The sequence below is a fragment of the Ischnura elegans genome, chromosome 6, assembly GCF_921293095.1.
Source record: "Ischnura elegans chromosome 6, ioIscEleg1.1, whole genome shotgun sequence".
NCBI classification, from domain to species: domain Eukaryota; kingdom Metazoa; phylum Arthropoda; class Insecta; order Odonata; family Coenagrionidae; genus Ischnura; species Ischnura elegans.
The window spans coordinates 109,871,450-109,887,665 of record NC_060251.1 but is presented as its reverse complement, the minus strand read 5'-3'; the positions used below and the strand labels follow the sequence as shown (position 1 = coordinate 109,887,665).

Sequence of the window (16,216 nt, the reverse complement as noted above, 5' to 3'; positions counted from 1 at the left end):
TTTGTTTATGCAAGCAAGAGAAACTAAATTGGAAAAGAAGATAAAGGAATTAAAACGAAATACTGATAAAGGTAGGAAATTTAGAAAGATATTTTTGAAATGTCTATTTCTTTACGTCTTCTTTCCACATGAACAAACATCTGTTTACATCAAAGCGTATTCAAACGAAAAGCGGAGAAATATACGATAGGAAATTACTTATTGTTATTAGTATGTTACAACGAAAGTGTGGTTCTTATTGATTTCATAGTTAACAAGTGTACATAATGCCATTTTTAAAGGATGATTCTTGCCGTTGGCTGTAGTTCGTGTCTTGTTGGCGATACACGATGGTAGTAGAAAGACTTTTAAACAAGACTTCCATAAAATATAGGTAGGTAAAGATGATTTTATTTTCATTTTTTATGATGGCGATAACTTTTTATTTTTGTTTACGTTCTTTTTTCCGTTAATGTCCTTTTAAATGTGCATTGTTATCCGTGAGCTGGTGCATCAAAGGCAGTGAATAATACAATATGGAGGATAAGTGCAAATAAAGGTATTTCTTATTCAATTATTTGTCTTGCGAAAATAACGTTTCCTTGAGTGACTAAGTTATTCAACTGTGAAAATTATCGAAATCTTGACATTCACAATGTCTTGTACACCAAAGGCTTTCATCTGTTACTCATCAGATTTATTGCGCATTTCGTTTGATATTAAAGCTATATATTTGTGAGCTGAGATATTTGTGTATCCCAATTCATTAAAACTTTAAATAGAGGTATTTCTGAAGTGAAATCATTCGCGATCATCATAAATAATATTTCGATAAAATTCGTCATACTAGCCCCAATTCATGCTACGGGGCATTTGCTCTAGATATTGATATTAAGTTCCAACGTAATTCTATTATGAGTATCATCTCTCTCTAAAACTTACGAAGGGGAACAGCTCTTACATCTTATTCGTATATCAAGAATTCGGTAGAGTTTTGTGAAATATAATTAATAAACGTGTTTTTCATTGTAATACTTAAAGTCGTTCTGTTATGATATTACGTATGCATAGGGTGTTACAGTGGAACATGGTCTCAGCGTTTTTTGTATCAGAATTGAATAAGTTAGAGAGACTCTCAGACTCATAGAAATTTATTTTACCTTTTTAGCCCCTCAGAAAGACGTTACTCTTTATAAATATTTATATTCATATTGTAGCCTACGTACCATGCGTTCGTTTTACGTGAAAGTGGAAAAATAGCTAATACCTAAGCTAGCCAGCTTAAAAGTAAACGATTCTTAAGTAACAAGTAGCAAAGAAAAAGTGTAAGACCTCCCACAGTGAGCATTAAGCCGCAGGCCTTTTTCGGGGGGGCCTGGGGGGCAGAGCCCCCAAGCGAGCAAAGCGAGTATAATACATATAAACACATGCACGTCGCGGAATCGTCATTTCGCGCAGGCATGCACCCCGATTCACGTTTGCCGCTTGAAAGACGACAGCCAAGTATTATTGCCCTCCGTCCCGAACGATGCTCTTTTGTTCTCTTATTTTTTTAGACTTCCAGTTCGCGGCGCCGCCGCTACTGTGTGTCCAGTGGGACCGAATGCGCCAATCGTTTGACGACATACGACCGCAGAGCGGCTTCTCAACTCAAACATGCCTGCGCTTCTGACATGCAAAACGATGTCTCAACGATGTTCAAACGATGCGCCAGTATTGTTTTCGGTCGCATGGGGGCGCTTATGACGGAGAGCACCAGCCACGAAGAACACGACCATCGAGGTCCCAGGCACATCAAACAATAGCAGCACCGGGAAGTTTGCAAAAAGAACATGTACCAATAACGGGAGATACAACTTTCATGGCGAAAAAAAAACACGACATCACCGAGATTAACAGAAATCTCTGCAGTAGAATCAGAAGAGAAACGATATCAAAAAGTAATTAATTAAACCAACTATTAAGATTCGCACTCATAAAATAACTCCGTCTCACCAAAGGCCACATTTATGCTTCGTTTCAACGATATCTCATCCAAAATTGGCTGAATTATGACTCAGTTAAAAAAAGACGATAAAACGACCTCATTACTGAAATTAGTTTATTAAAGTTCATTAAAAAATTAAAAAATCAGATGAAATCAACCATAATGTTTGGGAACATTCTCGCACCCGGCCGTCAGACGTTTACCATGCCCTTTAACTGTGGCTAAGACATTACACGCTGTCTCTGATATTTTTATTGAGGCAATTAAAAGCCTTCAGTGTACATGTCTACCTAAAAGATTATTTTTAGAAATTCAGTGGGTGGTTAAACTATCTCGCCAAATAGATAGTATTATTACCAAGTTAAAAATGAAACACCTAAATGAGAGAGATAAAATAAACTTACATAAATGCTTCCGAAAGACATTTTAGCATCAAACCCAAAGATACTTCGCTTTATTTGAAATTAGTAAACTGAGGGTCAAGGATCTTCAGCATAAACGACAAAAGGGAAAAATGCCTAGTGTATTTTATCTAAACAGGCTTTTATCTACAGCGCACAGTGGGCGGAATGCAGGATCTAGGCGGAAAAAAGTCCAAAAACCGACTTTACAGTTAGGACAATTTTTGCCGTTAGCCTTATCCTGGGATAGTTGGAGCACCCTTTTTCACCATTGAGGTCACTACCCTCGGCAAAATAGCGCCGCTATGGCCATTTAAAGGCACCCTTTCTACGGAGACCAATTTCCGACCAGGCTCAGTTGTGTTTTGACAGTGAAGTGAAGAGCTTGCAGTAAGGTGACCAGTGCAAAAGGCATATATGTAGAATTTGGATTACTATTTTTATGGTATGTTCCACCGTTTTTCATGATATTTAGTGTTACATTTGCCATTTCAATTTTTTTACTGTTTTTTGAAATAAACATTGCAAAAATACTTGATTTTTTGTGATACCAAATGTTTGGTTTGACTTATAAAAAAATGTTCTAGGGATGCCAAGCTAATTTAAGTAATAATGTCTAGAGAATGTATTTAAAAATGAGGCCATAAAAGGATTTGGTGCGGAAAAGTGCGGAAATATAGTTTTTGTGTTTTTTTCTGGCGACATGGAGAGCGCTGTCGTGACGCACGGAGAGCTATGTAGCCTACTTCACGACAAAATCGAGACAATAGACTCATTACCAGATTATTTAATGAAGAAATTTGAGTTGAGTCACAGTGAAATTGATGCTAAGAAGTGTAACAGTGTAGCTATTAGGAATTTTTTAAACAATTACGCCAGGCGTTTAAAAAAAGTGGCGTTTAAAAAAATATAATACGTGGCTTCAAAACCCATTGCTCCTGCCCAAAAAAGAGACAGAAAAACGTCTCAGAATTAACTTTAGTGCCGAAGCTGAGCCATCAACTTCCAAGGGAAGACCCAGAAAAGTGTTCAAACACTGCACGGATAGAGCGAAACGGACGAGAGTGCAGCCGTTGATTAAGTCGCGCACAGAGGATGAAATCGTGTTCGCGGCCCAGTATTCTCTCCTTTCATCTGGGAAACGAGACGCTGCAGCTATGGTGAGAGCAGTTACCCAAACTACTTAGTAGGGCTAATAAACTAAAGAAAGCCTACAATTCGCCCCCATAACACACTATACCTGGAGAGGAGGCGCTAGCGCTTCTGATTGAAACTGGATTGGCAAAGGCGCAGTACACGAGAATCAGGACAGGAGCGAATGACAGATTAAGCAACATTTACCCGTCTTATGATGTGTTAAAATAGTCAAAATTGCAGAGCTATCCTCCTAAGGAAACTTTAAAAGTACAAGAAAGGTGTGCAGAAATAAATTACTAGCTCTTTTGGACCACACAATCGAACGCATTGCACTAGCGCAAAAGGATGTTCTCATGCAGTGCACTATTAAGAGAGAACTGCATTTAATGTTGAAATGGGGGTGTGACGCTAGTAGTGGTCAAAGCGTATATAAACAGCGCTATGAAACTTAACGAGGGTGCTCAGAATGATTCATCTATGTTTGTCATCTCTCTCGTACCTCTAGAATTATATGAAATGCAGGGACTAGTGGGGAATTGAACGATACTGTGGAAAAATCCACAACCGTCGTCCACTGAATTCTGCCGGCCAATAAAAGTAATACATGATGCTTCCATAATAGAATCAGCCATTCTTCTTATTGGACAGTTGTCAGAAGAGGCACAGGAGGCAAGAGAAAAGGATTTTAAAAAATTAGGAGTAGACATGCTATGAAGATTTCTCGTTCCGCAAATATTGAGGATGCCTTCATTAGGTTGCTTATTTATTCAGATCCTTTCATTTCATACAAACGTCAACAAAGTACAAAGAAAAGTAATGGTATTTCTGCTGAAGTTTTGTAATTATTAAAAGAGTCATGTGAAACCAGGAGAAAGTGAGGTAGATTATAGCAGTGAAATCGAAACGTCAGACAGTGACTAATAATATGATAACATCATTGTGAATATTATCATTCTGCCGCAGGGAAAATTACATGCATTCAAAATTTTGACTCGTATATTAATATTAATTAAACTTTTAGCCACCTTTACCATTTGTATAAAACTATTATTTTGCTCTTCTTCGCTTGTACTGAGTGAATTAATGAAATAGATATTTTATTTTATTTGAATGTTTGTAGCCTTGCTCTGCTCATGTTTGTTTTTTTTTGTCTTGAGGAATGATTTGAATACCTGATCGTATACAATAAAATCATTTATATCTCTTTTCTATATTTTACATCTGCCTCAGTCAAAATCAACAAAATTTGTGCGGAATCGAATTCGTGGAGGCGGGTGATCACGGTAAGTTTCTTTGTTAGCCGCACGTACGCTGTCGCATGTACTGCCATAAACCGCCTACCCCGCAAACAAGAGTGCCATTATTTTCTACGATTTGGAAGATATAGTTTTGGAGACTGTCACAATTCCTGGGCAAGTAAAAGGAAGTACCATTATCGGATGTGCATGCAAGGTTGCCATTGTCAAACCGCTGGTTTAGGACTAGACCCTAACTACCGTTAAATGGTATTGAATGGCTAAAATTGAGTTTAAAGCGAATTTATACTTAAAAATATCATTGGCTAATAATTTCCACTAATAAATTAACAAAAATGTGGAGAAAGTTCATATTTTTCCCAAATTTAGAAAAAAATATTTTTTTCCGCCTAGATTGGGTATTCCGCCCACTGTGCAGCGGCTTAAATTGCGAAACTCATAATACTATCCACGTGGATTTCAGCATATGGATCCCTAATTCACTTTGTCATAAATAGCGATGATGCAGTTAACTTACATCCGCTTTTTTTTATATTAGGCCAAAAGGAAATTAGGAAAAGATTCTGAAATGATGAAAAGTAGTCAAGGGAAATATTACGGGATACACTGCTGATAATGCGTTTAACGAAGTAGAAATTATCTATACCCGCAGAAAAAAAAAGAAAAATATCGTGATCAAGGAAAATTAGTCCGGCAAAAATAGGGGACTAATATGCTTCATACCTTCACTAGCTATGGATAATCACCTTAAACAAGAAACCCGGGGTATTCACGAAATTCCTGTTCTCAAACGAGAATAAGCCTTAGCCTCAGTGGAACACTACTAACTCGACGGGTACAACACCGTTTAAAACTCCACCGCGAAGCACTCCAAACGTTGGAGGCGCGGTTGTTAACGGCTGGAATAAGAAAAGGCACAAGGGAACTCTCGTGGGGCACACTTACACTCGTAAAATGGCGGAGCGCAATTAATGCGTGCAGCGGGTGCTTCAGGGGGAAAATAAGCACGCCGAACCCTCAAGGGGCGGCACTCGACAAAAGTTGCCAACGACGACCGTGTGCAAGTGGCGCCCCGCTTAAGCGCCGCCCTGGCGCCAATCCCCAAGGCAAAGGAGGACACTCTCGCGTCCTCATAATTATTCGACCCTTTTCAAACGAGAGAGAGCCTTTGGGCCTCCACGCTTTGGGACGGAGGGTGCAAACCCTTTTTCTCCCCACCACCACCCCAACGCCATCACAACCCCTCAAACCCTTGTACATCCTCCCTGGATAATAAGTACTCCGGGCGGGCCCCTTTTAAAATCTTTCATCCCTGGTGTCCAATGCAGTGGACAGAGGTTTTCGTAGAATTAATAATAATTTTGTTAATTTTTGAAACAATACATTTATATGTATGGCTATTTCATTTCAATTCATGCAGGAGGTTGAAGGTCACCTTGAATTTTCATCTAAAAAATATAATAGAGACTTAGATGAATAATTAAATAACTGGCCACTTTTTAACTTTTTCAGTTAATTTTTGATGAAGTTACAGACATTAAAAAGAAAACAAAAATTGTTATTATGGCAAATACTGGGAACAAAGTCAAATTCCAAGTGTATATGCTTGGAAAATAAAGAGACTATACATGATATGATTAAATTCGACTATAAACAATAGAAAAATAAGGTATTTTTTCCATAAAATATATAGTATTCAATAGGAACTCTAAAATTGGAGTAAAATAATTAAGTATTTAGCATCATGCACTATCGTGCAACTCAAGATTCCCTAGGAAAGGACAAGCACACTGACCTCACGGTAATCAACTTTTTTAATATGCTAAATTATAAAAGCTTTCATGCAAATTTGAAGGGATTCGACATTATCCGAAGCTCTGAGCAGCTATTTTATGTTAATCAAGGAAAAAGCCTTTCTGTCTTTCATTTCATCGTTATTGGAGAGCATTCATTTCACAGAACTTTTTTTATTTTCTCCTAATCAAGGTAACTTTATTTCTATTGCCTATCATGTTTCTCAAAAATCATGTTTTCCGTTCCGATGCCAATGCCAATGGTAATTGATGGATAGGTGTGTCCTTTTTATGCAAGCATAATTGCATTTGAAATTATGCTCAAATCCATCCTTAGTAGAAATTCGCTCACTAAATAGAAACAAAATCCATGAGAAAAAAGGCGGGGGGCATAAAAATTATCAAATCAAATAATTATGTAAAAATTAATTCTAGCTCATAGCTTAAATAGACTTAAAAAAATCAATGCACTACTTCTAAATCTGGTGAATTATTTCCATGATATTATTTTTTAAAGAATGTTTCAATTTATGGGGTGATGGATGGCGTGAAAACCGATTCTACCGCAATTGGTAGAGCGCAAATCATAAACGCTTGCTTTGAAGACTATATTGTGTCGCAGAAATATTTCCGCGAGCAATAAGTTAGCAATAAAGTATGTTTTTGATACATGAAAAAGGATAATATTACCCCGGGCATTTGAAGAAATCCCTTACACCCTGCACAAAACTTCCCTAACAGGGTGCAGAACTCTTTTTTATCCCCATAATTTCCAACCTCAGGCCCACACTCATCTAACTTGTCTGTCCCATTCCAACCCTGCCGCCACCACCACCATAGCAGCATAACAAAGACGCCCCAAACACGGCCTTTTAAAGAAGCAAGAGGTGCCTTTGCGAAGGGGAGCGGGAGAGTTTAGGGGCGAGAAATTACATCCCCTTGGACCGGACGCCTTGACTCGGAGCACAAGAGTTCTTTTCTTTACTTCTTCTTCTTCTTATCAGGGCGACCCCTTTCTCGTCGTCGTCTTGGAGGTGGCGCCCCCAGGGCTCTCCGCGGCGCCTCCAAAAGGCGCGCCCGGTGTCTCTTCCCAAAGGGCGCGCAGAGAAACACTTTCCTCGGTCGGCTCACACCCTTCCCCCTTTCTCCCCGCACCGCTGAAACATCCGCGCAAGCAATCTTGCTTGCCTCCTCGCCCTGGAGCGGGGGAGGTAACCCCTTTCAACCCTTAAGAGAGAGAGCACACATGACCCTTTAAGAGGACTAGGGTGGTGCAGAGGGGCGGAGAATAAAAGGTTTAGTCGGCAAGGAAACCCCCCTTAGAACCGTAAAATTTGGGGGAAAAGGAAGTTCGATGCTTCACGTGCAAGCTGCGATGAGATTTACTTAAAAACTAATGCCATTAACCCTGAAATATTTCATTCAATTCATTCGCCTTCAAAATAAAATATTTCTCACTCGGGCACCAAATCGATTTCTGTGGACGATTACCAGTTATAAATGACTATTGAAATTCTGAATCGGAATAACAAGAAAGAAAGTGGAAAAGCAGAATCAGACAATTCTGATTATTCTTGCTTTCTTTTCCATATCATGACCCAAATATAACGAATATATACAATTTATTTCATTTGATTATATTAATATCAGTCTCGGAAGGAAATAAAACCACATACAATTGTTTTAAAAAGGCGTAAAACTCAAATAGGATAAGGGTGGAATTGATTCGTTTGACTCCACCCAAAGCGCTTGTAAGACTCCACGCGCTTAACATATCCTCCGCGGAGAAGACGTAAGGGTTCGTCCACCATGGACACCCTCTAGAAATCCTAACTGCAACCCTTTTGTCTCCGAAGCGGACGAGGACCTTTTGTCGCGTCACGACCAACTCCGAGAGGCGTTAAATCTCTACCTTTCTTACATCTCGGCGGAGAAAAAAAGGAATGCTTAGAGTGAGGATATCGTCGGAAGGTAGGGAGGGATGAGAGCGGTCGCGTCTGTTCCCCGTGTTCCGCTTTCACCTTTCTCCCGATGAAAGCAAGCGCCCCGTTGTCGTGTTCTCCCCTAGTGGCAATGGCCCGAGTCCAGAATATGCCTCGTGTTCCCGTCCTCGCTTTGCCCACTTGGGCAAAGGGGTGAAAGGCAAAAAAAAAGGCCATCCTCTCCTGCGACAGACAAGGGCAACGATTGATTCGACGGGTCACTTGTGAGGCTGAAAAAAAGGACCAGGGACAGGTCACAGCGAAAGGTAGCCGAGGGAAATAAGGCTTCCGAATAAATACATAGTACACACATTAAATTCATTTACTTGGTACCTACCTATCCAATACTCACGTACTTTCTAGCTATAAGTGAAGAATTTTCGGGAGTCTGCCATTGGTATTGATTGAAATTTCTACTCAGTAGGCCTAAAAAATTAATACCAATTTTGGGCAGGCAAAAAAGTACAAAGAACCCGAGAGAACTAAATACACAGGTTCGGGAAACAAAGGGCCAGTTTCAGGATTGGAGAACTTTGAAAAATTGAAAATCAACGGATAGGTACTTGATGCAGACCCATCGGGTGGTATTGGATAGAAGAATATCAGGAGGCTGAAGGAGCTAGCTTTGGTAAAAGGCGAAATGGAGGGCTACAATATCTCAGGACGCTTAACTAAGGATGACTAGATGCCATCGGTATTTATTTAAGAAGTCACCCACTAGTTTGCTTCATTGAAGGCAATACCTCCAAAGAGACTGATGTAATACCTATCTCCGGGATCATGTAGAATTTGAGTTTTTACAGGTGTGTAGTTTGAAGGAATAACTCCCCGGTTTTCCACCAGATGTTTTTTTGAGTAATCGGTTCCAAAATCAGATTCAGACTCAGCCTTCGAAACGTTGGATCTAATTATTCAAAACCACACGCGGTTGGAAACCAGAGAATTATTAGCTAGCTATAACTAGTTTTTTTTCAATGTTTGCATCGGAATATACAGCCACAAAATCATTATGAAGCGAAGAGAGTGCATATCCACGGGGGAAAATAGTGCGCTTCAATTTTCCGAGAGCATAGTTGTCCTCGTAGAGAGAGACAGGAGGATTCTAACAAGATTCTCGCGAATCTGAGAAATAAGGACGAGCAGAAATCAGACGAAAATGAAACGAGTGATGATACCCTGCAAGAAGGAAGGGTGAAGGCCAAAATTACGTCAAGACCGCCAGGAAGTGAAAAAAGTCTATCACCAGCGAAGTTATCAAGTAGCCACATCGAATAGGCTGAACGCAAAGGAATTCATCAGAAGGAAAGATTAGCCTACCAGAGATTTATAATATAAAATTCAGATAACCACATATGCAATAAAAAAATATTTCCTAAATATATGCAATGCAACGTACATATACCCACGGCATGTTGCATCTGCTCAAGGATAATTCTATGAAGATATCCATCAAAGCATTTATATGCTATAATTAATTCATACACATCGAAAATGTAGTTGAGAGAGTACGAGCACATTTGGCATAATGTTGAGCAACTTACTACAGCATCCCAGGTTAAAACCCCAGGTAATACTCTTGTACAGGCTCAAATAAAATCGACGATGTGCAGGGCAATTCGAGGCAAGGAATGGGGAACATGCATGAAATTTGTTCATCATGCTAATAGACAATTTTCTCACGAGTCCAAATATGTGAGTCAAAACTCTCCTAGCCCTCCACAAACGTCATTAAATGCTGATTAAAAGTGCTCGAATATCGATTGATGTCACGTGACCTGAAACGCCTTCTGACGTCATCGCACGGTACACCATTCACTTCGCCAAGAGAGTAGAAGGGCAGAGTCTTGATTTGCAAGATGTCGAAGTAAAAATCATCAACGAGCTTTTTAAAAGTTCCTCAAACGACAAATTGACTTTAAGGGATTTAAGGGATTAAGGGATTTAAGAAAGCACAATACGACAGTTTACTTTTCGTCGACTCCCTTATGGCGGCTGATTTTCTGAAAAATAGTGATTGCTTCCAAATCTTACCAAACAATCCCATTCATTTGTTTCAATAATGCCTTGCCAATCAATTTTCCTTGGCAACAATCTGCTATTTGACGTTGAAACAGAAAATATTTTCGCCAAATTTGCGTTTGAGCATAGACCGATTTTCTATCCACTTCCCCAGTCTGTCATCAGTGGATACCGTGCCGTGACGTCACGCTCCGATGACGTCGTGTTTTCAAGCAGCCAATGACGATCAATTTTCAAATACTCATAACTCAGCTAAAAAACATTGTTCATCCGCAAAAATTTCGGCGAGTATACTTTAGGTATGGACCTTCTTATTCTAGTACTTTGAAAAAATTGTGCATGTTCCCCATTGCCCCTCTCCCCTGAGTGAAAGAGAGATATTCGGACGCCAGTGGCATTACACGCACGGTGTGAGCTCTACCAATAACTAAATTTAATCATGAAATCAAGCATTGTTCCAATTTTATAGTTATACTTAATTGTAGCTATATAAGGCATGTGGAAGAGGATTACATTTAAAATGATAAATTGCACCCAAAAAGAAGCAACGTATGGCAAAGCGATGGATCGACTGACACCAGGAAATAACTAGATATAGGAAGGAAAAGGAGACCAAGGAATTATTCTCTTGAGCAAGTTATTTTACGGCTACAAGTGACGTCCGTAGATAAGTAGAATAGTTAACACTTTGCGTGCTAAGGGCGTAATATTAAGCCACGTAAAATTCTTCGATTTTTGGTACCTACGAAATTTTATGCCATCCGTCTTTTAAAAACTCGCAGCCTGCCATTTTTCAACTATGTGGAGCTAACCTCAAAGTAAGCAAATGAATAGAAACGATAGAAAAATTAATTTTTTTGTGAAATCCTTAGATTTTTGCTACGGGCGTCATATTACGCCATCCGTCTTTTTCAAAATCGTAGTTTGCTATTTATTAACGAAGTGGTACTAGCCTCTAAACAAATGAATGAAAAAAAAGGAAAATTCATTCATTCATTACCAAACACCTATTTCTCGCATCAACGGTTAGTTCTTAAGAAATAACACAAAATTATTGGAAACGGCCAGCACTGAGAGAAAGATCTAAGGTACTAAGTTCAGCACGGTAAGTGTTAGATTCATTTGTAACGTGGAGCTATACAGTACAGTACGAGACGATATACAATACTCATGCGATTTTAACATTTAATTGTCATAGGTATAAGGTAGTAAAAATTGAGACAACTGTAGTATTTTTCCACGCTTTTTAACGCTTTGAGTGCCGGCCCCACTGAATTTTTAAGCCCTACTGAAAAATTTGGCCATTTTTTACTAAATTCGCAATTTTTTCTTAAACACTATCATCAAAAATATATTTATATCGATGTGTATTTCAATAAAAATGGACTATCTCTTCTTTATGAATGACTTGAATAACATTTATTGCTAAATTATAGATACATATTTTAACGATGAAAACCTACTGTTTTTTAAATAAAAAAGTTGCAACAAATGATGTACCGCCCTAAAATGCATAATTTTTTCATTACGCTCAATTTGAACTATTTAAACCATGGAAATCATAAAAAAGCATTGTTCCAAGCATAGCATTCAAAATCCTGGATGACAAAAAGCGTCACTGCACCCTCAACGAACGGTTCTTTCCTCCAAAGAATTTTCACACAAAGTAGGCTGAGAAAAGGGTGCCAGCAGCTACAGAGGACTTTTCGTCCTCAAGTCATTAAAATAACTCTTTTTCCATCAAGCAGTTGATTTTTGAAATAACAAAACCTCTAAGCAGTAAACTGGAAAAGTACCACGGGCGAAATATTACACCTTCACGCAAACAAAGTCAATGGAACAGAAAGACGTAATATTACGTCCATGGCAATCTTCAGAAAGATTAACAGGACGTAATACTACGTCCATGGCACGCAAAGTATCAATCTTACTCAACCGGTTTCAATGCTTACGAATCATTTTCAAGAGTTGTCTAACCGAAGAGCAGAAATCCTGGTATTTATACTGAAGGAAGGCCGTATGAAATGAATACTTCAATCAATCGGCTTCATACGGCTTACCTATTCATATATCTATATATATAAAAGAAAGTCGAAAATCGTGTTAGTTAGAACACTTATAACTCGAGAACGGCTGCACCGATTTCAATGAGATTTGATTCTTTGGATTCGTCTCAGGCGGGGTTAACATATAGGCCATTAAAAAAAAAAGGATAATTTCACAAAAAAATTCATCTCTTTCCTATGGACATGCTTTTAGGAGTTATAGTAACACAACAATTGATAAGTCGGTCAAAACTACAAATTAAATAATTTGTTTTGTTTTTACCACTTTAATAACTGAATTTAGTAACAATATAACATTTTAATTACTAAATATATTCAAAATATTAATTAAATTGAAATTACATTTAAAAAATTTAATTCGAGCTGATTGTAAGCCCAGCCGTGGCCCAGCCAACGCCACCTAAAGTAAAAGGCCTGAGGACTTCTGTTGTGTGACGTCACTTAGCGGAGGCCAATGTTTACTTGTAGTCAAGGGGACTCCGTGTTATATTCATGCTTGAATTAACGCGAGTTCAAGGGCGAAAGTGATATAGTTGTACGTTGATTTAAGTTAATCGAAGCTGTTAATTGCCGTGTTTTCCGGAAATTACTTTAAAATTCACCGGAAGTTAATCTAGAAAATGGTTAATAAGTGTTGTGTGCCTCATTGCCGAGGAAATTATGTGGGCGGTGAAAAAGTTTCGGTGTTTCGATTCCCAGATGATGAGCTGCTGAAGATGAAGTGGACAAGAAGCATTCATAGGACTAACGTTACTCCTACTACCTATTCCAGAGTAAGTACTATTGCTTTCTACTATAGTATGTAATAGTTAAACTTAATAACTTCACCTAACAGTAATTAAAATTCCCTGGAAAAAGTTCAAAAATGGGTTTCATACATTCTTCTGTTTTAGGAAATATTTTAATTCGTGCTTATGCCGAACGTATATGTTATTGTGCTTGAATTTTTGACATACGTTTGTTATTTAATAATTTACCGCCAACTTCAAGTGTCCTTTTGTATTGTTATGTGCGTTGAGTATGTGTGCATTGAGTAAGGTGGTGAAAGTTATTAAATTACACATGGGTCTTGGATATCGAAAAGGGTTTATCTCGCGTTTGTTTTCAATTATCTCGCAAAAAATGAGCACTGCCTGATTTAAGTTCCCTGTTAATGAATGAAATGTCCATCTATTTTGCTGCGTCGTGGTATAATTTATGTATTTGTATCTCCCCGCAAGTTGGCCAAAGTTCTTATGATGGCAGAAGAGGAGATAATTCTACTAAAACAATTTCCTAGATGAGACTTTTTTTCGAAATTCACAATTCGTACATCGTAATTAGTTGGAAGATAACCATCTCTCTCTATTAACGATACAATTTTTGATATTTATAGGTGTGCATCAAACATTTCATGTCTGAGGATGTTTTGTGGGAGACATCTATGTTTGATGAGAGCACAGGGAAGTTGATCACGGTAAAGCTTCCAGCGCCCAGGCTGAGAGAAGGGGCGGTACCATCAGTATTTCCCGAACGTCCATCATGTACTTCAGTGAACGCTCGCTTGGAGCCTGAAGAGAAGAGAAGAAAGAAGGAAATGGAGCAACTGGAGAAGTGCATTAGAGATAGTATAGAAGAAAGAAGGCTGTACGAGGAGGCAAGGAGCTTCAAAACATTGGGTGAATGTTTTGAGAAGCTCCAAAAGTTCGTATCTTTTGGGGACTTTTCCTTTATTTAAAAAAAAGACAAATTGCTTCTTTGCCATATTATCGCAGATCCGTTTCCAGTAATGAAAGCATGTGTCATTATTGATCGGGATTTAATGTTAAATGTGTTCATGGACCACGCTGAACTGAATAAGATTGGTAATTTCATCTTCCCAATGTATGTGAAAGACACCAATACTGTAAATGAGGTATTAGCAGGGCTAACAACGTTAATAAGTGACAAACCTGTCCCCAATTCTTGTATGGTGGATAAATTGGGGGTAATTTTGCAGCTCTTGGACTCTTTGCACGCCTCTGATGATTTTGTTGACACAGTCAATTTCTTAACTGAGCAGATAAAGCTTATGATGAGTAGTAAACATTCTTATCGTTATCGGAGTGAAACTTTTGTTTTTTGCAGTATTTTCTTTACAATATCTCCCCATGCTTATAAGTTTGTCAGAAGTTCCGGTATGTTTCAACTCCCACATCCCACCACCATCCGCCAAGTGTGTGCCAGTTATAATTTAAGCCCTCAGCGAGATTTGACCCACAATTTGGCATATGCCAAAACTGTTTTCTCTACTCTCAAGACCAATGAAAGACATGTGGTGCTCATAATGGATGAAATTCATGTAAAATCTTATGTTGACTACAAGGGTGGTAGCATTGTAGGCATAAGTCAAAACTCCCCTTGTGTTGCCAAAACGGCTTATGTATTCATGGTGTCTAGTCTAATGTCCTCTTTCAAAGAGGTAGTGTACATACTTCATGTGAGTAAATTCTCTGCTGATGAATTATTCGCCGTCACTAAAAACATCATTGTGGCATTAGAAGGTATTGGATATAGAATTGTGAGCCTGGTTTCAGACAACAACTCTATCAATAGGAGGGCTGTGTCAAAATTTTCTTTCCCCAACAAATTAAGTATTGTGTACCCCAACCCCTATGATAAGTCAAGGCCATTATTTTTTTTATTTGAATCTGTGCACATTCTGAAGTGCATAAGAAATAATTGGCTTAACCAAGGCAATGGACACCAATTTTTTTACCCCAATTTCGATGATGCTTGCAAACCAAAGGAAATAGCTTCTTTCAGTACTGTTCGTGAATTATTTTTCCTTGAGTGTGGTGACATTGTGAGGTATGGGCATTCATTAACCATTAAAGCACTCTATCCATCAAATTTAGAGCGACAAAATGTGAAACTTGCTCTCCAAGTTTTTAACGAGAATGTGGTGAACGCGCTTTCCTTTTTGGGGAGAAGCAAGCAACTGGAGAATTCCTTAGGAACTGCGGCCTTTATTAAGATTATTACCAACTGGTGGAAGGTAATCAATGTCAAGACACCTTACAAAGGTTTAAGGCTAAGAGATGCTTTGCAAAAGCCATTAACTTTGGGGTGTGAAGGAATGAAATTGTTAGAGAGTGTTTTTGAGTGGGTTGATAGGTGGAGTGAGAGTGGTTGTGGTAATCTATCACGTGAAACAAGGACTGCCTTCATGCATACCACCCATGCTCTAATTGAGTTGGCCTCATATTGCATTTATGAGTTGGGTATGGAGTATATGTTGCCAGGAAAATTCCAGACAGACGCTCTAGAGGCTCGCTTTGGTTTCTACAGGCGGCTGTCAGGCTCCAACTATCGTGTATCCATTCGACAACTCTATGAGTCTGAAACCAAATTAAGGCTACAAACGTGCCTGCCGTTACGATTAAAGTCACAGGCTTGTGAGAGTATTTTGATTGATTCGGTTGATGATGGTGATGATGATGATGATATCATAGATATGGATGGCTCTGAGTCAGGGTCGTTCATCCATTTCAAGATTTTTGTTGAACCGCATGACATTAATGGTGTTAGCTCTCATGTACCGGTGCTATCATACATTGCGGGTTATTGTGTACGGT

At 38.7% G+C, this 16,216-nt stretch overlaps 1 protein-coding gene across 1 annotated transcript; it reads left to right on the top strand.

Moving 5' to 3' along the window:
• Positions 1-13,033: 13,033 nt before the first annotated feature.
• On the top strand, positions 13,034-14,337 carry LOC124161501 (THAP domain-containing protein 11-like). Its single transcript, XM_046537839.1, has 2 exons — positions 13,034-13,393; positions 13,996-14,337. The coding sequence occupies exons 1-2, from the start codon at positions 13,241-13,243 to the stop codon at positions 14,335-14,337; spliced, it is 495 nt and encodes a 164-aa protein (XP_046393795.1). The 5' UTR covers positions 13,034-13,240.
• The last annotated feature ends 1,879 nt before the right edge of the window (positions 14,338-16,216 follow it).

Excerpts from the sequence above, each read along its gene's own strand:
- LOC124161501 (XM_046537839.1), top strand. The coding sequence starts at position 13,241 with ATGGTTAATAAGTGTTGTGTGCCTCATTGCCGAGGAAATTATGTGGGC. Across the intron at positions 13,394-13,995 it reads CTCCTACTACCTATTCCAGA|GTGTGCATCAAACATTTCAT; the intron begins GTAAGTACTATT and ends TGATATTTATAG.